Here is a 25,254-nt window from a genome sequence, read left to right on the forward strand (position 1 = left end):
TGTATCATGGCTCATTTTAACCCACTTCAATTTTTCCCAGCAGCTTTCAGCAAAATGCTTCTCAAGGCATTTTACTAACAAAAATGACTATCTACGGTACATAAGAAAATGTCTAAATAACACTGCTCAAGACTTTGTCCAAGTAAAGAATGACAAACCTTTCTCTGACCTTGCCTTTCCTCATCTTGTATGCTGCAGATGAACCAAAAGAGAAGAAAAAATATATATCACAACATCTGAGAGAGCAGGGTCTTGCACTTAGACAGGAAGGCAAGAGAGGGAGTTTTCACAGCGGTGTTGACTTTGGCATCGGTATTTTCCCTAAAGTTCAGATGGTAACTCTAGAGACTACATGTAAGACGGTTGATTTCTGAAGGCTCTTTATGTTAGAAATATTCAGTTCAATCCACATGTTTCTAACACAGCAGATACCCTGAGACGTTTCTTGGTTTTGGTCTCACAAGAACTCAAGAATCACCACACTGTGTTAGATCTTGATTCTTTTAGTACATTATATCCTAAAAGAGGTTCTAAGGGATATTTTATGTCAAACCTACAGGACTATAAATTTACCTCCAAAGCATCCCAGTTTGTCTTAGGAACAAATTATGTGTGTTCTTCATAAAGGTGTCTAGATGTTTTTTGAATACGTTTGTGAGGGTGGTTGGTGCTACTTTTTGACAGGTAACGTATGTCAATGTGTAGCAAGGAGCATAGCTCCAAGACAGCTAGAAAAATATCCCCGGGACAATTCATTGCTCTCTTTGCCTACTTTAAACAAGGTGTGTGGGTCTGGAGTGCATCCTAACAGCCTTAATTCTAGCTGCTTTCATTGTTTTCCTAGGATAGTGTCTCCTTCATTCCCTTGACTACAAAGGCACCTTGTTCCAGCCCTGCTTTTCTCTGTTCAGGGCTGCCTTGTAGTTCAGAAAAAAGAATCATTATAAGGTCGGAAGGATAGACATCTTTCTAGGTTACATTTGATTGTAACCCTTTGGGTCAGAGCAGCCTTCTGGACCAAGAACCAGGACCAAGCCCATAACAAACAAGTGGATACCTTTCCCCCTCAGTACAACTGCAATTAATGCTTTCCTTTGTGGGTGAGCTTGATAGTGTTTTTATTACCCTCGAAAACATCTAATCACTTAATCACCATACACAACATAGAGGTCTAGATGATAGTTACTCTTTCCAAAGATGGAGACTCTGAGGCTCAGGGAGGTATGGTAAAGAGAAGAAGGGGGCCTGAAGCTACATTTTGGAGGTCAGATCTAGTGCTGGTTCTAGAACTTAAAACCTGATTAACCGTGAGGGAGGGGCCCTGGACCAAATGCTTATCCTCTAGGTAGACCTGTGATTCTCAAACTTGAATGTATGTACTTCAGAACCACCTGGGGGCTTGTTGACATGCAGATTCTGGGCCCCATTCCCTGACTTTCAGATTTAGAAGGTCTGGAGTTGGACTTGAGAATTGGATTCCCAACAAGTTCCCAGGTGATGCCGAAGTCGCTTCCTCTCCTAGGGACTGTGCTTTGAGAAACCCTGTTTTAGAATCTAGGTCAGTGGCCCTCCATCCTGTTTTGACACGAGAATTTCCATGGGAAGCTTTAGAGATATGTATTGATGGCTGGACCTTACTTCAGAATGCTTCCACTGTCATAGGGAAGCACTGTAGGAAGGTATTCGTTTTACTTGTCCTTAGATCATTGTAATGTGCAGTGATGTTCCAAAAAAGGCTGGAAGCCATTGTTTAAGGCAGGGGCCCGCATGCTGGGGTTTCCAGTTGGCTACTGTTTTCGTGAATAAATTTTATTGGCACACAGCCCTTGCCATTTAGTCAACGACTGCTTTCACGCAATAATGATAGAATTGAGTAGCTGTGACAGATACCATTGACCAGCAAGGCAGAACATACTCACTCCCCAGCCCTTGGTAAGTCATAAAAGCAAAATAGAGGAAACCATAGATGATACTCAATACTTTTTTACTTTCAGCAAGTCTTTCCAAATCCTGATCAAGGCAATGTGGAATGTTTGGAAAATAGGAGAGAGGCTGAGCTTTTCTATAAGGAACTTGACTCAAGGTTGTGATCTCCTCTTTTTAAGTGACTTTCCCCTCTACTTCTTTATTTCCTGTACATTCATTCTCCTTTCCCACCATCTGAACACCTTGTCTTCTTTCAGCTGTTCAATTCCATGAGCTTCTTCGTCTTTTTTAATTAATTAATTAATTAATGTGAGAGAAAGAGAATGGGATGGGGGAGGGAGAGGGACAATCAGACTTCCCATTGTGCACAGAGCCTGATGTGGGGCTCGATCTCACCAACACGAGATCATGACCTGAGCCAAAAGTAAGAGGTGGCCGTTCGACCGAGTCACCCAGGTGCCCTGACATGGGCTTCTCAATCACACATTAGAATTCTGCTTTGCTGGCTACCTTCGTTGCATGGTCTTCACTTGGGTGGCATATTATAGAAGAAGAGGTATGATATTTAGAGTCACAGGATCTGTATTTGAATCCTATCTCTGCTACTTAGTGATGAAATCTCAGGAAAGCTTACTTAGCTTCCGTGAACTTTGTTTTCCTGAACTGGTAAAATAAAGATGATAATACTTCACTTGTTGGGTTACTGCAGAGATGAAGGAAGGTTAGTCCAAGTGCATTGCAAACTGTAGAACCCCTTACACATTTCATTTACTATTATTGGTCACAAATTCTCTGGAGAATACAAGAAGTGAATTGCAATCCACTTCATTGGTGTCCTTTTGGGATTCACCAGAAAGGGACAGAACCTGTCTAGACTCTGAAATTGGGTTTATCCTAGTTTGACAAGGTCGGGGGAGGGGGCCCTGGAACTTCTCAGCTGCAGTTTTGATGGTTGACTCAGAACCCCAGGATTAGATTTCAGAGCCTACACGGACAATAAGATGCAGCGCAGGGTTGCCCTAAAATGAGACTTATGGTCATGACAGCAGGGATTACAAAATCTGGAAAAAGGAAAAAAAAAATGAGTCAAGAAACCAATTACCTAAAATTTTAAACTTATAACTAAAGTAGAAGAAGGATACAGCAAAAAGCTAAGGGAGGCGCTGACTATTTTACAGCTAACTTCAGTGGCTCCTACAACTTTCTGGCTCAGTGCTCTATGAAGAGGGTAATGCATACGAAATTAATTCATAAAGCATATGAAGAGCCTGGAATCCTTTCCATTCCTGATGCACAGACCAATTTCATCCCTAAATCCCTCATCTGTTGCCTGTGGGAATATCTTGTCATGTACTCTTATCATCTCCTTGCAATGATTTCCAGAAACTTCATGTAAACATACAGAGAAAAGAAAATGTTAACTTCTCCCATAACTCACATGCAGTGGCCAAAGAGGAAAGTGTCTTTCTTGTAAACATAGATCTTCACATCTGTTCCTTCTCTTGCAAAGTCCTGACATCAAATTTACTCACAGGAAAACTATTACTGGCCAGTTTAGTGAGAACCACCAAATGGATTCTATATCTATCTACATCTATTTATATCTATCTATCTATCTACATCTATCTATCTATCTATCTATCTATCTACCTATCTATATTCCAGAGTATTAGAAGAAAAAAAACCTTTGGGAAAATGATTAACTTCTTGCAATGATTTGACAGAAGGGCATTATTTTTTCCATCAGCCATTATATATCTTTTAAACCCCATATTTCTAGTTCCGCTCTGAAGACAGAATCAGCCACATTTTGGTATCCCTATGCCAGAGACCAACAGATGAGCCAGCCCCATGCCAGAGAGAGCAAACTGGCAACGCAAACTATGTACAGAGAGATTATGCAAAGACTTCAAATCTTCCATTTTGATAAAAACTTGCAAAATGAAACAGCGAGAATATAATTAGAACAATCTGTTAGACCCAAGACTGTTGGTATCTTTCTCTTGCTCTTTTTTTTCCCACTTGGAACTTTCACTATTTATCAACCACTGTAGATCTAGAAACACCAGTTGGGTGGAATTAGGCAAAAGCTAATTGCTACACTTCAGTTCAGTCCCGCTGCTATCCATGGGCCTCGTTAGGCCCTCTAACAACCAGCTTCTTGGCCTCAGAGTGCCTACCGGAAGAAACAGAAGCCCAGCTTGGATGAAAGGAGGCACCCAAAGAATTATCAGAGAAAAAAATGCTAAATTCAAAAATATGAAATAGAGCCAAAGGAACATCCAGTTTCAAGGACCCAAGTCTGGAAAGATTCATCCTGCCGACTTTTATCCGTCTTTCCTTTCTTTTAATCCTTGTAACACCAAGAAAGCATGACTGTTACATAGTCGGCAATTACTGGTTCTCAGGCAGAGAGAAGAAATCAAATCTGTTGTGACTCCTGATTTCTCCATAGCCCACGGAAGAGAAAGAGAAGATAGGAAAGAACATATGCTTTTGTTTTAGGAACTCTGAAATAATTCAAGGTTTGCTTGATGTCTGTGTTCTAAGAGTTTGCAACTTTCCTAGAGGAGGGAATTTCTTGCTTGAAATAGTCTGGTAACAAATTTGTTTACCTTTCGTTTCTCCTAGGAGACACTTCTTTCCACCTTGACTAGAGATCTTGTATTTCTCTGTTTAACTCCGGATTTTCTTGTGAGGCTCTTTTCCATCATTATTTTATACGGTATTTACTGGGAACATTTCCGAAAGACGCTCAAGCAAAACTTACATCAACTTCCATGTACAACTTCCAATACTTCCATATACACAGGCCTTGTTCTCTTTGCTCCTTTTTGTTCCCAGAATGCACATGAGTCTGTGCTGGAGGCTCCTCTTGGCTTTGCTGTGGCCACACAGCTGCTCAATGTCTGGTTGGGATTAGGGGCATAGACTGGGCCACAGAACCAAACAAATAAATGGGCCCAGCTGGCCAGTGAACACTCAACCTTGGCCATGACACTTGCCCTAAACCAGGAACAGGCAAACTTTTTCTGGGAAAGGCTAGTGGAACATTGGCTTTGGAACAGAGATGGTATGACTTGGGGCTTTGGAGGCCATATGGTGTCTCTCAGGACTACCACTGTTGTAGCAGCCAAGTATTGTAGTCCTAATATGGAGTGTGAAAGCACATAAAAGATATCTTGAATGAATGAATGAGTGGGGCTGTGTTCCAATAAAACTTTATTGACAAAAAAACAGATGCTGTGGTACGTGGGCCATTGTTGGCTAAGCCCTGAAAACAAACCTGCCTGATCAGTTTGAACCCAACTCATTCAGCTTCTCTTCACCAAAGTAACCAATCCCCACCCTGAAGACCCTTAATATTGTTCCTCAAATAAGCCTGCTAGCTGGCGTTGATTTATAATGCCCAAATCAGGGACAACTAGGTGGCTCAGTCAGTTAAGCAGATCGAGTCCCACATTAGGCTCCTTGCTCAGCGGGAAGCCTGACTCTCCTCTGTCTGCCACTCCCTCTGCTTGTGCTCAATCTCTGACCAAAAGGGGGGGAAATATATATATATATATATAGAGAGAGAGAGAGAGAGAGACACGCACACACACACTGTAGTTTGATTTGGACATGAAACACACACACACACACACATATATAATGTCCAAATCAAACTAAAGTGTGATGGAAAAAGAAGGCAAAGTTTATTAAATTTTGGAGAGGGAAATCCAATTTCTAAGATCAAAAGGAGATACTAAACTTGTGGAACCACTTTGCACATTTAAATGTGACAATCAGCCTTGTAACCAACCACATTAAGAGAATAATCGCTGTGCCCCAGAAACCCACAACCTCACATACCAGGGCTCTGTGAAGCAGGCTACAGTCTCAAGGCCTATATATGCAATCTGTTGTCTTTCCCTTTTGGAGAGCACATGGGGAAAAACATGTAGCAGACAGCTTGGCACACCATGAACATTATTATCCTCTATAACATATAAGGGATAGGAGCCTTGCTTCTCTTCCTCTGATGTATCTATCAACCACCTTGGGGTCTTATGAAAAATGCAGATACTGATAAAGCAGGTCTGGGGCGGGGTCCCAGGCTCTTCATCTCTAACAGGCACCCAGGTGAGACTGGTCTAAGAACCTCACTTTGAAGAATAAGGACCTAGAGCAGTGTTTGGCAACGTGGGCTATACACTGGAAACTCCTGGGAAGCTTGTCAAACACCCCGGCCTCGTCTAGCCCCACACCACACGGGTCAGCGTCCATAGGGATGGGGATCCCGACGTAAGTACTTTTTAAAGTTCTCCAGTGATGTATTTGTAGACTTTCAAGACTGAGAGTTGCTGAATAGAGGCTCAGAGAAATTAACTGACTTGCCCACTGGCACTTGACTTTAAATGACTTGAACATTTTTGCTTGCCTGGTATTTGAAAATGGTCTTGAAAGTCATCACTAGGCAGGGCACAGGCAGAGTAGTTTCGAGGATGACAGCAGAGACAGAGGGGGCAGGAGAGGAGGAAAGAAGAGTTGAATTTATTCACACACAGTGTTATCCATACTGGTCAAGGGAACGCAGATAAAGCAGGTAGCCCTGCACATTGCTTTGTCCCTATGTGAAAATCCCTCTTAAGCCTTTTTCTTTCTTCATCAAAGCAGCAGGGCAAAGAGCCTCTCAGAAGGGATATTTAAGTTCAGAACTGTGCAGTACCTTCAGCTCCTTTGATGAATCACACCATGATGAAAGCCCAGAGTCTGAGTAATCACATTTGGCTTCTTTTCTGCCTCTCGGGACATTCAAAAAGTCATATTTATGGGACGAGGCAAAATTTCTGACCCAGGGATTTCTGTCTTGAATAAGAACGAGCTAAAGGAGGAAGGAGAAGAAGAAGAAGAAGAAAAAAAAAACTTGCAGGGGGGTGGGAATGAAGGGATAACCCGGGGTTTGGGGGTCTCCTAAACGAATACAAACCAACATTATGAGTGTAAGGCCATTTTCACCTCAAAAAACATACGGACTTGAGTGACGTTGACACAGATGTTTAACCATGGTTGTTCAAGACCAGATCCGTTTTCTTTCTCTCTGCAGATCCGGTGGAGAACAACTGCCCCCCCCCGGGGGGGGCTGAAGACCTTGGGACATCCTATCTCAAAGAGGAAGTGCACATGTATGGGAGGAATTGGACGTCTCCCAGACTAAGCAGATGGCAGCTGCCGAGGATACGGGAGGTACAGATGCACTCCTGGGAGCCTCATCCTTCCAGGTAGAGGATGTGAGGGGCCCGGGGTCTGGTGGGCTCTGGGATCAACGTGAGCTCATGTGAAAATTCACAACACTGAACATGCAGGAAGAACTCAGCGTTTTGCCAAATGTTTTCAGTGGCTTAAATTCAAGCATGACGCTCCCTCCATCTCCATTCCTTTGGGATATTCTCGTGGACATTTTATTTAGTTTCTTTACTTTGTCCCTCTCTGACTCCTTTTGGACAACAAAGAAACATGAATCATGCCCGAAAAGACATTAGCCAGATGTTCTGAAAAAAGAAATAAAACTTGAAGGGCTCCAGTTTCTGTGGGAAGCAACTCGCCAGCCTGAGTTCAACTGAGCTTTTGTCCCCGCAGACTTCTTTCTTCAGGAGTTCCCAAGGGTGATCTGAACCTACAGATCAGTGACCGGTGGGGTCACCCATTCCACATTCACAGAAGCTTTGGGATTGTGTCCAAGGAAGGGACTGTGGAACCACTGACGTCCAGCCATCCTCATTTTAAGGATGAGTAGAAGTGAGCAGGGCAAGGTCATATAGCAATGCTGGGACAGCAGTGGGAGCCCTGACTCCTGGAGCAGCAGCCCCCTCCCAGACCAGACCACGCCTCTTCTCAACTGAGCATAGAACAAGGAGCTGCAGTGAGTTCACTTTTGCTTTCCAGAATCAGAAGATACCAACACAATGAAGTTGGTAAGTGACAAAGAAGTTCAGAAATATTCGCTATGAGGCTGTTTAATTTATATATAATAATCTCTTTCTAGAAAGACTTCCAGAAGGCTGGGCTGTGCAGCTGGCTGTGTGGGGCCTCTCTTTCTATTTGCTTCTGATAAAGAGCAGTGATACAAGACCGTGGTTGATGTTAGTGACATCCATGAGACCAGCAACAGGGACAGCCAGGAAGTCTTAGTTTGGATTTTTCTCTCTCTGCAGGGAGTTCACTGTAGGGTGACTCCTTCCAAGAAGTCATCTGTACACATCTAATGGGGCAGTCATTCTTCCAGGAAGCGTACATTGGACACTTTGGTAGTGGGGATACAGAGGGAAAGGCAGATAGATCCTCAAGGGTCAGGAAGACAGCAGTCCATGTAGCATGTAGACATCATGGACATCATGATGAGAGATGGACATCAGAATCACCTGAGAGCATGTCGAATGGACAGATTTTCTGTCCTCCAGCCCAGGTATGGCTGATCTGGTGTGGTTCTGGCTTGGATCTCAGCAATTAAAAAAAAAAAAATACAAAAAAAACTTCAGATATAGGTGATCCTGGTGCCATGTATTCACAGATGCTGGTCTAGTAGGAAGAGGTCCTTCGAGACAGCAGCAACAGATCTTTCTCTAACTGCTGGCTTTGTAGTCCATCTCCAGGAAGGATGAAGGGTGACCCTCTGCTATGTGTGTCCCAACAAAGTCGGGGGGAAGAGATGAGGAAGTATGTTTGGATGGAGAACTTAATTTTAAAGTGCCCTGGAGTATACGGAAGCCCTCCTTCTTCTCACATTTAGGGAACCTCTCCACTCGCCTCCTTTCTCCTAAGAAAAGAAGGCACTGAAGCCATCTCGGGGAAGAAAGAAATGTGTGAAATGACTTGCGCTTAGATTCAATTTTATAAGAGCCAGTGATTACACCCACTTACTAGGTATCACACATCCCGTTAGTGAGGGAAAAAAAAATAGCACATACAAAAAAACCTCACAAAAGAAAATGACTGAAGCACTTTTGAATCAGTATTTCCAGAAGCTGTGGCCATCTCGTGTTCCTAGAACAGCAAGACTCTTGGAAAGGGATGTGAGGTCATAGTGAAGCCCCAGTGTAGTGAGCGGACGTTCTTCCCAAGGGCTTGGCATTTTGGGAATGTCTCGCTTTTGTTTTCGCTCTGACTGCAGCAAAGTAACCGCGATGTGAAGACACCTTTTTTCTGGTGTTGTGCCTAGAATACCATGAGAGAAGCCCCGGCTGGGGGAGGCACGGGGCGAGGGGTACTGAATGCAAACGGGAAGGATGGAGCGGGAGAGCGAGACGGTGGCTTCTCTGGAAGGGGATGAAAGAGGGACACGAAACAGAAAAACAGAACATCATGTTCTATGAACAGGAAACTTCTCTGACATATATAAGGAGAAGAGAAAAAAATCCACATTTTTTTGTGACAGTGAATTCAACAAGTTTAATTTACTTTATTTTTTTTTAATTTACTTTATTTTTCTTTGTGATTGTAATTTGTGACTTTTTATTCTAATATATATATATATGTATATACTCTATAGATGTATAGCTATATATGTATATATATCCTATATATGGGCTTTCTACAACCAGCATGACATTATTTTGAAAGATGCATTACTGGATGTAGGGCTCGAATGAATAGAAGTTGAGAAACAAAGAAGTATCTCAGCCTGAAGCCAAAGGGATTTTCGCATCAGCCACACCATCTTTCTGGATTCGAGGGTCTTCACTGGCAAAGTGAAAGCATTGGACTAGATGGACTTTAATGTCCCGGCACCCAACCCGAAAGATCCCTGAGTGTTGATCAAATGTTTTGAATTGTTTTTCCTTGGCAGTGATGGCGAATCCGCACTTTGGCTCAGGGCTGTCTCACTGTGTCCTTATGAGACCCTCTGGAGGAAGGTGGTCCAAGTGTATGGTGAGGAAAGAAGCCTTGGCCAGCCCTCACAAGGATCAGGACTTAGACTTCATTTGCACCTTGTCCTAGTCACCTGACCACATGGTCTTGTTTTTAGGGTTGGCATGAGCTAGCCCAGGGTCAAATATGACTTTGGTGTTTCTGGATAAATCACAGTCCTGTTTGCATCACAATGACCAAAAGGGATGAAAAACTGATGACCACAATTCAAGATAATGCAACTATTTGGAAGACAAAAGTACGTAATAAGGATGATAACCACGTGAGCAATCTTGGAGACACTTTATACAACTCCTACAAACATTTAAATAATATGCTGAAAGTCTCTAATCGTTTTAAATCTATAGAGCCATAGCTTTAACTCTTAATCATCAATTTGACCAAAAATAATTTCCTTCCTCATACTACTATTGTTTAGGAAGATCTTAGAAATGGGGATCTTGAATTCCAAATCCCCATGGTCAGCAGCCTTTGAGAATTTTTCAGTGATGTAAAGGAAAGCAAACTTAGGAGGACAGTTATCCAAACACTCTATAAACACTGACAATAGAGACCATCCAGAACCACCCATCTCCTCAATTTTTTTCCTCACCTTCCTTCGAGGGAGCAATGCATTCTTCCAAGCTTCATGTGGAATTCTGAACACAAATTCTGTGTTCTGGGCACCCTAAATAGCCTTAAGTATCAGAAAACAAAAATTTTCCTTCCTTCCTTTTTTTTTTAAACAGAGTATCTCATGAAAGTACTATGGGCAACAAAAAAGAGACAAAATAGCAGTAAACCCACAAAAATGCCTCTGTACCTCTTGTTTGACTTTGATGGTAGAAGAGACATTACGGACACCAAGAGCATCGTAGCATCAGACCCGTGGGAAACAGAAAGCGAGCCCTAGAAGTCTCTTCAAGGGAAAAAGCAAATAGCTGACTCCTGTTGTTTTAAGCTTTACAAACAAGGTACCCTACGTGAACACCGTTGTCTATTCTAAAACACTCCACAAATGCCGACTTTTCTTTGCTGACCCAGGATAGGCTGTTACGCAGTTCCTGTGTCCATCTGGAGCTGTGATAAATTTCGTAAGCTAGGCAGGTGGGACAACTTGGTGGACATAAATCCCGGGTAGCAGTAAGAAGCCTGGGTTTGTGCCTTTGTTTCTCCTTCTATTTTTTTTTTTAAAGATTTTATTTATTTATTTGACAGACAGAGATCACAAGTAGGCAGAGAGGCAGGCAGAGAGAGACGGAAGCAGGCTCCCTGCCAAGCAGAGAGCCCGACGCGGGACTCGATCCCAGGACCCCGAGATCATGACCTGAGCCGAAGGCAGCGGCTTAACCCACTGAGCCACCCAGGTGCCCCTCTCCTTCTATTTTTAGAGGAGAGAGGTCAAGATGGAGAAAGAGGAGCTGAACATCCTTCTTGTCCTTCCTGTCATTCCCCCATTGTCAAATCTACGCTCCAGGCACTGATCATTTTACAGTTAAATTACAGCCAATGGATCATTTCTGTGTTCACCTTCAAGTGAGTCACCTTTGCATTGAATTCAGCTGCTTAATTTGGGCTGATGAGGTCCTCTGCCAGTACTTCTTCCTTGTCTAGCTGGAGTGCTGTTAACAAGAGCCTTTCTCTGCTGGTCATCGGTGGTGGCGTGAGGCTGCGAGATGTGCGCAGAGCTCAGGAATTAGTCATGGGAGACTTGGTGGGTCCCCCACTCTGTATTCCATCATTCCTCTGGGTAAGTCACATCCACCATTTAGCTGTGTGCTTCCCAAATACTCTTCTAGAACTTGACTCTCTTATCATCTTCCCTAATGTTCAGCCTGGGACCTTTTTTTTTTTTTTTTTAAGATTTTATTTTATTTATTTGGCAGAGAGAGAGAGAGAGATCATAAGTAGGCAGAACAGCAGGCAGAGAGAGAGGGGGAAGCAGGCTACCCGCTGAGCAAAGAGCCCGATGCGGGACTCGATCCCAGGACCCTGAGATCGTGACCTGAGCCGAAGGCAGAAGCTTAACCCACTGAGCCACACAGGCGCCCCCAGCCTGGGACTTTTTATTGGAATCTTGCTCTGTGGCCATAGCTTAGAGAGAAATTGCCAGGGTTCCCAGTCTTTGACAACCAAATGGGAACCGGTGGTGGCTCGCACATACTTCCCTGTTCATCTGAGAATGCCGAAGCCTGCAGCCTATTTCTGTAAAGAACAAGAAGCTCACCTACAGCCTGTGTGTTAGAGCCAACCTCGCAATGAATAACTGTGATTTTTGAAATGAGACGTTGCTGTTTATGATTAATAATAACAACATCTGTGCCTAATCTAGCAAGCGGCAGTGGCACCTGTCTGTGGAAGGGTAAAGTTTAGGGCAAGACATGACGGGAGGGATAAGGAAGACAGATTTCATTCACAATGACGTGTCTTTGAATTTTAAAAAGTCGCAACGAATCACAGACTTTCATATAAAAGTATCAAGCTTCGACTACCATTTGGTAAATAACTGTAACAATCTCTGGGTTGTTCACTTATGACTATTGGACACAAGAAGATTATCATAATTAAAAAATAAACACACACACACACACCCATGAGCCTTCTCAGTTATACCATGATCCAAATTATCCAAAGTCCTTCTCAAAAAATATTCCTAAGGATTCATTTTACGTCTCAACCCCCCAAAACTATCTATTTATTTATTTATTTACTGAAAAACACGTGAAGGGCTTTCTGTTTTATTTTGTCAAGAAATCTTGACAAAAGAGGAAGCTTTCTTTGCTTGCGCCCTCACCATTAAAATCCTAATGAAATATTTCTTGTTCCTTGAAGACTGTTGTATAAAGAAGATTTGATTTTCCCGAGTAACTGGAAACATCTTCACGAGGACATGTCTTGCACTAAAGATAGCCTCTGGGTTTTTGGATTTTATGTGAGGAGATCAATTAAGGCAGTTTGCTGCCTTTATGTTTTCTTCCCAAAGCTAGTCTAGCTGCTTCGTGTTTACCCCTTTTCTCTAGCACTCAAGGAGCTGCAAGGAGCAGGCAAAAGAAATGCTGGGCTTTTTCAAGTGCAGAGATGAGTGCTCTTAGCTGAGATGAATGTAGGCTGCTGTGGGGGAGTTTTCTTAGGTCAAAATCCCTCAGAATAAAACTTACAAAGTCCTTGTTTTCTTGCCTCCTTACACACAAATAATTTATGAATTTATATTGTCATTTTTCTTCCGGCTGACTCAGAGCGCTACGATTTTACAAATAATTCCACGAAAGCCAATGGCGCACACATTCCTGAGACTTTCATTGCAATCAATAAGTTTGCTGTTGCTGTCAGCGTATGCAATTTCCCTGATTAACCTGTGAAAAGTGTTCTCCTTCATGAATCCTGTCCAGCAAGAAACAGATATTGTAAAAGAAGACAAGGGCAGGTTCCAGAACTCGAATTCTTGGTGATCTTAAAGATGATGTATGAAAGAAAGAGAGAGGGAGAACAGTTTGATTTGCTCCAACCAGGTTGACCCAGAAAGGAGAACAGAAAAATTGCTTTGCCTAAGCAAACATGGCATCAAGTCAGACAAGAGCAGCGTTCCCCAAATGCAATTTCGAGGCTTTATTTAAAATATATATAGTCTGGATTTGAAAGACACTTAAAAGTCGGTAATAAAAAAGTCTTTGCTCATTCTGTTTTTCTACTGCTATTTTTCTACTCCTCGTTGGCAACAGCTTCTACCTCCTCCCTTGAGATACTGTCCTAAGATTTGGAGTGGGACTCCTTTGCTCTGGTTGAATTGTGACTGAATTCAAAGTTCAGATCTGCAAAAAAGCCAACTGACACTAAAAATCAAGCTGACTTCCAAAGAATGTTGGTTTTCTTGGGCCATATAGATACCCCCTCTGTAACAAAGACTTAGATTTCTCTAAGAATTCTAAAACATTTGGACACATTCTTTCCCAGTATCTAATCTGTGTGGAATTAGAACTCGTTTTGTCTGGCGTCCCCCAAAGTATCGTGAGCTCCTGATTATGCTCTAACCACTCATCCCTGGGTCAAATTAGCGCACAATAAATATTTGTTGAATGAATGAAGGATTTTCCTCTTCTTTCTCATGTAAGGTTTGTCTTGGAGCTGGAGAAAGTATGAGGTCGATTTTTATCAACTTAAAAATCTCGTCTTGGTCATGCATGTTTGTGGATGACAACACCACCATTCACTCGCATGTCCATTTTCACTCTGTGTGAGAGTCCCCGCCTTTCTGACAGAAGGCTTGGTCACGTGACCCCCTTTGGCCAATGAGCTGTGAACCATGTGATGTGCCCCCTCTAGGTGGAGACTCCAACAGTTGTCTTTGTCACATTCTCTCCTTCTCTGCTACCATTAACAGGTGAAGCTCCAGATGATGGTTGCACCCTGGGTCCTGGCGTGAGGCTGATGATCACGTGGAGCTAGCTGGCCCACAGAAAACTCACAAAGCATACTGGGCTTGAACGAGCAATAAACTTGTGTTTTTTGTGAGCCATTTTGGGGGGTGTTCACAAGTGCCACGTTGCCTAGCTTAGCTTATCAGGATCGATAAAGTACTGGCAAAGCTCCCAAAGATAGAACCCAAACCCAACTTCCAAAAAATTATTTGTTCACCAGCAATATCGTGGTGCTGTTGCAGCTGCTGGTGGTTCATTTACTGTCAACGTTTTTTTTTCCCCCTCTTACTAATAGCTTGGCCAGTCTTTTAAGTGTTAGAAAATACCCATGAAGTTAGAGCCTCTGACAATAATGACCATGAATGAGCTTAAGTAATAAAATTATTGTGTATTGCAGATATCTTTCTACCTTTAACATTTATGAAGCGAAGTCAATTTTCACTCAAACAGGTTTCTTTTCATCTGGTTTTCTCTACAATGTTTATGCCTGAGGTTTATTGCTAGCAGTAAAGAGTGTCCAAGTATGTTATGGGAATAGCCAAATTCCCAGTGCTTTAAAATGTATCCCATAGGCCTCAGAGTCAGTTAAAAGCTGATTGATTATACAGCAAATACATCAAAACTGGTATTTATGAAATATCCCATTTCTTCAGCTCTCTCTCTCATAAGTCTGAACATCACATTTGGGAGTTGTGGCGCGAATATCTCAGACAGCTATGAGAAAAAATTACTGCAGATTTTCCATGACAAAAACAAGGTTCTTTAAGCTGCTCAATAAGTTAATAAAAGATCTATGTCAACAGGTGCGTTTCATAACACATATTTTAAAAGGTGTGGTTTAAGTCGTTTAGTATGGCTTGTCTGTTCAGACTTTCATATATAAGTTACTAAAACACTGATTACATAGCTGGATAAAGAGCAAATACACTGAATGATAGGCAGGAGGGTTTGCTTATCAGACTGGTTCACAACTGACCAGAAAGTTTCTGTTTAATTTGTTCAAGATATGGACAAAAAGTTCTGGCTTAAGAAGGGTGAATGACCTATAGGATAGCCTATTCCAAAGATGCTACAGATATTTTAATGTTTTCTGTTTGCATATTTGGTCAATGATAACTCATTTGTTAATATATTTTCCATGACTTCTTTAGTGGTGTAATCTATCTTAGATTACAAAATCAAACTCCTATTTCCTATATGCTAACATTTTATGGACTCTATATTAGATATTATCCCCTAGAGGAGAGGGAGTGTGTCCCATAGATTTGATAAGCTATGCTTTTTTTTGCAAATAGTAACTCTTGCCTTTTTGATGACGCTAGCACTACACCATGCTATGATATAGCTTGCACACGGTCGCTAGTTTTACTAAGTGCTATGCAGTGGAGAAGAAGCCAGGACAAACGTTGTCGATTGGCGGATGCATAAAGGATGCATCAGTTTGGGGGTAGCTGCAGTCTAGGAATTCTGAAAGAAATTTTCATGTCTGAAAGGGAAAGTAAGCCTATCAGCATAGCATCAAACCGATAGAAAATCTGTCCAGTCTGAAAGTATAACATTTCATGTTTATGACATAGTCAGAGGACACCATAGCTCTAGCCTAAATATTTCTGAGGACAAAGGACAGTTTAACAGAGTTGAAAATGGTTTAGTTAGTCAGATTCCCCCCCGCCCGAAATGATTTTAAGGACCACTTATACCTAAATGGTGCATAAGTCTCCCCCCTTCTTTAAAATGGGTGGCATGACTTTATTTCATTGTTATTTCATCGAGAATCCATGTGATTCTCTGAATGTGTTTGTAAAGCAGTGGGGCAGAATGGGCTTCCTCATCCCCAGGGAGGATCTCGGCCAGTGGGGTGATTCCTCTTTCTCCCCGAGGCATACAGCCCAATGCACCGTCCACTGGGTGCAAATTGAAAATTCCACATGAGAAGCAGGCATTGTATCTGGATTCCCAACAGGACATACCATTGAACTCAATCTGTGCATCCCCCAAGCCCGTGGAATAAGCAGTGTGTCCTGCGGATAAGTCATCATTTTCTATGTGTGTCTTATGTTATTCCCCCACCCGGGCTTCATCAGCCATAAGCCCCCTAAATGGAAAGAAGCCTGTGTCAGGCTGCTCTCCCAGCTCCGCACGCTGCTGCAGGGGCCCAGAGAAGGGCAGGAGCCCAGATCGAATGAGTTGGGTGGTGGTTTGGTTTGAGTGGTTTGTATTTTCTCCCTGCTTTGAAAGTGCACTGTATTTTGCCGCTGTTATTACCAAAGGTTCATTTTGAAAATGGAACCGGGGTGTCTCAGTGGGGTTTTGCAGTAAAGAGATAAAGCAGGTTTGGGCAAGACTGGGCAGTTCATGATTTGAAGGGGACAGAGCGGCAGCCATTTGTTTGCTGGGGTGAATGGGGCATAATTTATGCAGCGGCAGCAGAGGCTGAAAGCCAGTCTGGCCTTGACCCATTTATCTTTAGAAAACTAATTAAAGTGGAGAATCCGGTTTACTGTTGTTATTGAGGTTTTAGTTTTTTCTGCTCAGGCCAAGCAAAGACTGAGGGGTGTGTGTGTGTGTGTGTGTGTGTGTGTGTGTGTGTCTGGGTGGAAGGTAGGAAATATCAGTTTTGCCTAAAAACAGTGGCTGAGGCTCTAGATAATAAAGCAGTTTCTTAAATACAGCCTGACATCCTTTTGAAATGCAAAGTAGTGGATTTAGCCGGATGCAGGATCCTTTGAGGTGACAATGAAATGCCATGGCAATTTAAAATGAACAACAGACAGTTTCCCTGAATCCTTACAACCAAGACGTCCTAAATCACACCAAAATGGCCCCAAAGAGGCAGAGAAGAACATTTTTATGACCAGCGTTTTACTCTGAAACTGGTATTAACCATCAGGCAGGAATGATACCCGAAAGTGAGCTGCTCAGTCCGTTTTGTTTCAGAATAATAAAATAAAGTGCATAACTTGATATTTTGCAAGTTCTTACATCTATACGCAATAATGTCAATAATTCATGCTTCGTACCAATGGCGAACCAGTGAATTTCCAAAGTAGCTGTAATTTTGGCCCAGTTAAGGAAGATGGTAGGAGGCCCACAGGGAAGGCACGCAGGCAGAGTGGGGGTGGGGGCTGATATTCAATGAAGTCCTTCCTCTTGGAGGGAAAGCTAAGGGGCCCCTGATAACCCTAAGATTAGGAGATCTTACTGGCTAAATGGCTGGAAAACTTGGAGATATCAGGACAATGTTGTTGAGAAAGGCGGGCACATACTATCTGAGCTGGAGCTCCTCTACTTTTATCAAATGGCCCAAACCAAGAGAGCCCTGATTTGTCCTACCCGTGACGTTTGTTCCCCCATTTCCCATTTAGCATCAGGAGACCCTATGCCATCTGTCTTCCCTGTTCCTTCCCCAAGGTTTCCTTTTCCAGGGTATTCCTGTTCTAGTTTTATCTCAACTTTCTTTTTTCATTCAAACTGCCCTGAGCTCAGAGAACTGTGATGATGAATGGGAATATGACTCAGGGTTCAATTCCCTTGTAAATAAATGAATGTTAACAGAAGAATTCACTGCCTGAACTTAAGGCCAAGCAGACCTAGAGCCCTATGATGTCATAGGTGGGCTGCATGAATAAATATGTACCCTCCAGGTGAGAGAGATCTTTATTAAAATGTATTATCAGCATGGGATGTTAGTACGAAAACCAGATTAGAAAACTTAACTATCTGATTAGTACGGTTAATATATAAAGTCAGATAAGATATCCTTGGTGCGCCGTCCTCACCCAGACCACTTTGTGGTAAAAAAAAAAATCTCCAGGGTGCCCTCCCTGAAAGTCCTCTGAGACTTCAGTAAATTCGAGAAGGAAGAAAAAAAAAAAGGAGTAAACAACTTGTAACACAAACTATTTCTTAACCCCTAAATTCTCTGTCCTCACTAATGGAAAAATTAGCTCCTTATGCATGAGAGCTGATGTTGGTTTGTTGTTATTATTAGCGAGGCAATTATTCGCTCAGCACAAGAAGAAAAAAGCCAATATATTCTATCAGGGAAGAGCTAGTTTTTCAGGCAGACTACACATAGTCTGAACATTGGGACAGAATTTAAATCAGTCACCAAATGAGTTAGTCTAACACAAAGCTTAGATTGAAAACCTTGCCATTGGGAAAGAATACCAAAACGGCTGTTAACCATAAATACCAAACAGAGAGGAATCCTCTCAACCCATCGGTCATGTGCAGTGTTGAACGTGCTCTAGACAGTCAGGAAAGGGAGAGCAGAGGGGGCATTTCTCAAGAACTCTCTGAAATGACTGTATGACGACAAATGAGGATAAGAGTAAGAAAAAAGAAGACCAAAGCTTACACTATGTTGCATTGTCCTCCACACAATCCTCTGGGAAGCAAGAGGAAAACAAATTTAAAGGAAAAAGAAAGAGAGATTATTCTATACATAATAGCACAGCACAGGTATAACATTTAGCTTTGCAGGCTGACCGTTGTTCATCGGTTTATCATTTGATGTCAAATGATAAATCTGGCTGGCATTCCACCCACCCCCGCCCCAGACTCCCTCAGAATGACCAGCAGAATACTCAAGAAGCCTGTACAACACAGTCCAATGTTGAATACTTACTGGAGGTTCATTGGTCTAAATCATCACCAACTTCATGAATTAACTTCCACTTCTGTTATTTTTTTTCTTTGAAATCTACTTTTATAAAGCACATTCTTCTAAGATACACCATTTAAAGTATATTTTGCTCTGATGAGTCCCTGGGGTAAGTAACAGACACTCCCTGTCCCTTGTGTCCAGGAGTTATAGAGCACGTTTAATAATCTGAAATATCTCTGTATTCTCAGATCTTCACACTCGAGCTCTTTTTAGGTTGAGGTATTTTTAACAGTCTGTACTTAACTGAAAATCAGTAACAGTAGGTGGAGACAGAGAGCCCCTAGGGTGGGTGTTGGTAACAGGAAAGATGTAACTGTAGGACCAATCTGTTAACCAAAACACTTGATGGCATTTGTATCTTCAGCAAACCACGGTTGCTGTCAGGAAGGACTGTGATAGTCTTTGATGAGTCAGCTTTTCATCAGCAGCTGAATTTATACAAATGTATTCATTCATCATTGGATAATAAAAATAACTTCAGGGTAGTATGTCTGAAAACCACTGGTGACCTAAACTGATTTTTCTGCCCATATAACTTTAGAGGAACAATGGGAAAAGCTTCCTAGTGATATAAAAGAATTTACAAGTTCCTTAAATATCTAATAGAGGTCAAATGGTGGAATTGGTGTATTTTTAAGAAAGAGTTTTATTTTAATTATTTTACATGAGTTCTAGCAGCAGCTGGCCCAGGTTGGGATTAGGAGCTTTACTTCTAAAACAATACCCGTAATTAATTACCAGTTCACCTGAAATATAAGAACATCGACCAAAAGATTCCCAAGTTAATTAAAACAGGTACTCATTTTAAGTGGTACTAAGAAGCAACTCCCCAAGGGCTTTACAGTTTAGTTATTTTCCCTTTGGCAAAAGCAGTGGGGTGACTGGGATAATCTTCTGATGCTGTTCTTAAAGCATTTTTCCCTACTGAAACACTCTGACAAATTAAGGAAAGTCTTTCCCAAATATCCTCTTTTCCTGACACACGCTTCGTATAAATATTTAGGAAACATCTCTTCAGAAGAGAATTAAAGCAGGAGTAGGTAACATGAGACTTGTTTATAAACAGCCAAAATAAGGGGTAATATATGGCAGACCCATTAAAAGAGGTCACCAACGCATGCATCTTGAAGATGATTTGGTCTGACTGTTGACATATAAGCTGTCATGTAAACAGTTGGTCCGAGGTAACTGCTTTATTGTTCCACTTTTCAGAAATACATTGAACCCTCCAAGGGAAGAAAGCCTTGGGGGAGCCAAGGGCTGCAAAGGAAGTTTCTGATGTTAGCTTTGGGCCTAGTCTGTGTTTCTCAAGAATAACCTTGTATAGTTCCTCTTGATGTGGAAACAGCCCCTTGCCCTTAGGGACCGGGGAAGTGACTCCAGGTCACTTTACGGCTGCTTGTGAATTACAAATCACTAATTTGTACAATTTGGGAATTTCAGTCAATAAAACCTTAATAAATCTGCCATTCTCTCTTACAGAGCCCAAAGCCACACCTACGAGGAAGTTAAGAACTACGTGCTGTCAGAGAATATTTTAGAATAAAACTGACTTATTGATTTAAAGTCCTGTGCACTGAATCTGGCCCTTATGCACCCAGTCTGGTCTTCGGTTTTTACCCATGATCATATGATTAACCATTACTGATCCTTTTCAGAAAAAAAATGGATTAAAATATATTTTGGGAGGGGGTGCCTAAAAATAGAAGAGCCTAAATCAGTTGGTTATTTGCCAGTACTCTTCGAGATCTTTGCTTTGGGGGCATTTTGAAGATCATCAGTGAATTTCCTTTCTAAAAGAGGGTTCAAATACTAATTTCCTTATCTATCAGATATTACACATCAGGTGACAATCAGAAAGCATTAATGCTTTATTTAGGTTGTGCTAAATTGCATACACACTGCAAGACAAATATTTTTCTTGCTCTATCTCCCCTGTTTGAGTGTGTGTATGTGTGTGTCTATCTCTCCTGTGGAGGAGAGAAAAGTGTGCTTGTTTCAAAGGGAAAAAAACATTAATCAGTAGTCATAGATACCATTATATTGATCCAATTCAATGTAATTTTAACTAAGTGCATAATGTACCCACATTGTTTTTAAATTTTACTTTATTGTGGTAGGAACACTTAACAGGAGAGCTACTCTCCTAACAGATATTTAAGTGCATGAAACAAGATTGTTATCTGTAGGCACAATGTTGTACCGCACATCTCTATGATTTACTCATGTTGCACTGTGCCCCAGTTCTTAAATTAGAATTTATGAAAACTCAAAAAAACCCTGCAATATTCCAATAAGTAAGTTAGAGCCAACTAAAGTGGAGAAAACAAAAAAAGAGAAAGAGAGAGAGAGAGGGAACTCAAACTTATACTCACCACTTATGCTCTGGTGAAAAGGATCTTAACAGACAGAGTTGGTAAAATGAAAACTCAAACATGGGCTGCCATGGCAACCATGCAGTCTTTAAAACTATTGGCTAGTGGTTCAGGGGACTCTAATTGGTTGTTTAAAAGAAGAAAGGCAACTACTTTTCAACTCTGCCTGAAACTGGGAATAGAGAATAGACAGGACCAAGGTAACATAGAAGGTGGAAGCAATACCCAGACGAATCCTTTTTCAAGAGCTACATTGGAGAGGGGTTTTATTTGCTAATAAACATGAATAAATTATAACATAATTTAGCAGCTAATGACTTCACTTACCCTTTCACTTTGGCTCCTCGTGGTAGGCCTTTCTGCTGTAAGTACATGTGATTTTTATAGACTGAGATGCTGAGATGTACTTACGTGGAGGCCACACTCAACCAATTTAATCTTATGAGTCCTACGCTGCAGGAGGATAGTGACTACAATGATAAAGTAATTTATAACAGTGACTAATAAAAGTATTTTCATAACCAGAAACCCTGGAGATCTGAGTTTATATGACATAATCAGATGTGGTTCAAGTATTTTATGACCTTAAGGTTTTATCTGTTAATTTTACATCAGGATAATTGGCAAGGCAACGTGAACCGTGCTAACAATTACAGGTATATAAATTGTTTATAGTGCTATAAATTGCATTGAAAATAATCAGGCAGTATTTCTTTGAAATTATGAGCTTTTCATTTTTTATAGCAAAATTTGATTTTTAAAACACATTAAAAAAAATGGTGTTTACTATGTTTATGGTGGTATTCTCCAAGTGAATTGCTTTGCTGGTAGATATCATTTGGTCCCCTGACATACATTTTAGTGGATCAAAGAGTGACTATTTTTAAGTCTTCCAACTTTTAAAAGATATACAAAAAAGAAAAAAAAATAGTATTGACTTGGGATCTCTTGGCAAGGTCTTTCAAATAGAAAACTTTACACACAAGAAGGCAGAATAAAATCGCACTGTAACATAACTAAATAAGTAACAGAAGCAGGTAAGGAAGAAATGTGCTATTGTAATTATATCTCTGGAAGATATAGTAACTTAGTCTTCAGATTAATATTTCAGAAGATATATGAAGTTGAAAATTTGGCCACCGCATGAGTGGATTAATAGTGATAAGATGCCTTAAATAATCTAATTCATGACCTAAAAGGAAGATCTCATTATTTTTCAATATTCTAATTAAGACCCGGAGCAGATATAAGAAGGAGATGACTTTTACAACCAACTTTTTCAGAGTCCCATCACGTTTCCTGAAGAATAACCTTGGTAACAGAAAGTGCCCACGATGGCCATCAATCTGAGAGAACTCACCAGCCGGTCCAAGCTCGTGCCTGCAGCAGTCGTGGGTCTCTCCTCAGGATTGTAAGGCCTGAACCGCGTATTAAAATTTTCAGGAGCTGAGCGAGCAGATCGGAGGGCTGGAGCCGGTTTGGGTTGGCCACACCCCTGAAAGACCTGCAAGAACCATTGAAAGGTTAAGACAGTGACACCGGGAGTTTCTTCATGAGATCACGGTGCAGAAGCAGGCAATGCAGTGGGTGTCCCATTTTTCATGGGACCCTATCTTGAATAAACCCTAATCTCTAAATTTTAAGGGGGGACAACTGCTAGTATAATAAGAACCAACTAAACAGATGTAGGGTGCCTGACTCTATGTCTTGACTCTTATTTTCAACACATTGACTCAGTCCTCATTATTTACGGATTCTGTATTTGCGAATTTGCCTATTCGCTAAAATTATAAGCCCCAAATCAATAGTCATGCACTTCTGTAGACGTGGGCCTCCATGTAGAGTGGCCCTACATGCATGGTCCCAGCTGAAGCTGAACGAAGTGATTTCCTGCCTTCTTGTTTCGGCTGCCATCCTGAAAATAAGTGTCCTTTTTGTGGCCTCTTTTGTACCCCGTCTTTCGCATTCTTGTGCTTTTACTTGGCAATGTCCCTGTTTAAGATGGCCTCCCGAGCTCAGTGCTAAAGGGCTGTCTGCTGTTCCTGAGCACAAGGTGTAGTGCGCTAGGCCCTGAGTTCAATGTTGATGACTCCACAGTACGTGCGAAATAAGGTGTCTTTGAGAAGAGTTACACATAGGTTGCCTATTGGTTGGTTGATGAAAAGGAGGCTAAAAACTTGCAGGAGCCTAGCCCTATCTTCCCAGCAATTCAGTATTTGCTAATTCCGTATTTGCAGCCAATTTATGAAACATGACTACCATAAATGATGAACATCGACTGTATCAAAAGTAGGAATTACGATAGCTACATGTGAGGACTAAATGAATGTGACTGAGACGTTTTCACGTACTTAAATCTGCCATGCGGCAAATATCCAAGTGGGATTCCCATGACGGTGACAGAAGTATTTCGTGTCCAGCACCCAAGGCCAAATAACCTGGGCGGCCCTGCTGTGGATAAGGAAAACCTGTACTTGGAAGAGTTCTTTGAAAATACTCTTTGGAGCAAAGTTGTAGAAATAGGACAAGCCAACGTGGTGAAAAATCCCTAGAAGGACAGCTCCTTCTAATTTTGTTGTTGACAGCTGTTCATGTGACAGTTGGGTTTGCTGTGGGAAATCAAACATTTTTGTGTAATGATCTTAGGGACCAAGCAGTCAGCTCTTTCCCATAGTGATTTCACTCAGGGTGGGGTGGGGACACTTCCTTGGCTGTTTTTAGAAGCTTCCTACTCTCTGCTGGTTATCAAGAGATAATACCTTTACTAAAAGGACAAAAACTCTAGTCACATTTTCAGGAACTTTTGATGAAGTTGAACTTGACGTTTCCACCATTTTTCTACAGGAGGTGGTGATTCTACTCTTGGCTACTTATTTCCGTTAGCTTTCTGGAACTATTTGTGTTAGCTAATTCTTCTTCTTCTTTTTTTTTAATATTTTATTTATTTATTTGACAGAGAGAGAGAGAAAGAGAGAGGGAGAGCGCACAAGCAGACAAAAGGGAGAAGCTGGCTTCCCACTGAGCAAGGAGCCCGATGTCGACTCAATCCCAAGACCTTGGGATCATGACCTGATCTGAACCCGCTGAGCCAACCACACACCCTGCATCAGCTCATTCTTAACCTGCATGTGTGTGTTTAGAACGCATGCATACCTTTCAGTTTAGTTATTTAAATCTGCTTTACTCTAAAATAAGCATTTTTCATCAGGGATATTATGGGATTCCACTGAAATACACAGAGAGCTCTCTGGGTGCCATTTCCAATGACAAGTTCCATCTCGAGACACAATCCATTCGGTGTTACCACTGCAGCAAATTTCTCTTCGGTCGTATTCAAAAGTTCTCCTTCAACTCAGCATTTCAGGGAGCAGGAGCACTTTGTCTTGGCATACTTCGAGATCGGTCTTAACACACTATTGATTATTCTTCTCTCACACAATTTCTGAAGCTGATGGTGTAAACCAGCGTGATAAAGACAGTGGGCCCTTTTCTCCCTAGTGCCTAAATCACTTCCCAGTGGCAAGGTCACTGCTGATGGAGGACATTAACATTTCCAGAGCTCCAGGGTTTTGTTGAGTGTGCTATCACGGCTTTCTCCAGATATGACAGCTGACTTTTAGAAAGTGGAAAGCCTAAGGCAAAACAATGCTAATGGCCTTGCTGGGGATTTCTTGAAGTTGGGGCACTGAAAGAGTTAACAGACCTTCTTAATTTGCCCTTTGGGAAAAATCTGGCTCACTGGTTTAAATTAAATCAAAGGAACAAAAAATGCCCGGAAAGAATATTGGGGCCCAGGGGAGATAACTCATCATAACAGAAAAACCTTACCACGTGTGTTTGATTTTTTTTTCTTTCGAGAGTTTTTTTTTTTCTTTCGAGAGTGTTAATTATAACGTGAGCTAAGTCAATATAACCTAGGAGCCTTTTGTTATTTAGATCAGGTCTGGATTCTTAAGGTGGCTTGAGTGCAGACATTGCCGAG

The 25,254-nt window shown here is 41.6% G+C and overlaps 1 protein-coding gene across 2 annotated transcripts in view; it reads right to left on the reverse strand.

The window, feature by feature from the left end:
• Positions 1-25,254, reverse strand: part of GPC6 (glypican 6) — a 1,097,888-nt gene that overhangs the window by 65,612 nt on the left and 1,007,022 nt on the right. The window contains exons 6-7 of one of the 2 annotated variants that reach the window (XM_059144890.1): positions 22,633-22,776; positions 18,589-18,618 (exon numbers count right to left, since the gene is read on the reverse strand). In XM_059144890.1, the coding sequence (XP_059000873.1) occupies positions 18,589-18,618; positions 22,633-22,776 (174 nt within the window). The remainder of the gene's footprint in view (positions 1-18,588; positions 18,619-22,632; positions 22,777-25,254) is intronic. The other variant, XM_059144891.1, reaches the window with a different exon arrangement.

This window comes from Mustela lutreola, chromosome 13 (assembly GCF_030435805.1).
Source record: "Mustela lutreola isolate mMusLut2 chromosome 13, mMusLut2.pri, whole genome shotgun sequence".
NCBI classification, from domain to species: domain Eukaryota; kingdom Metazoa; phylum Chordata; class Mammalia; order Carnivora; family Mustelidae; genus Mustela; species Mustela lutreola.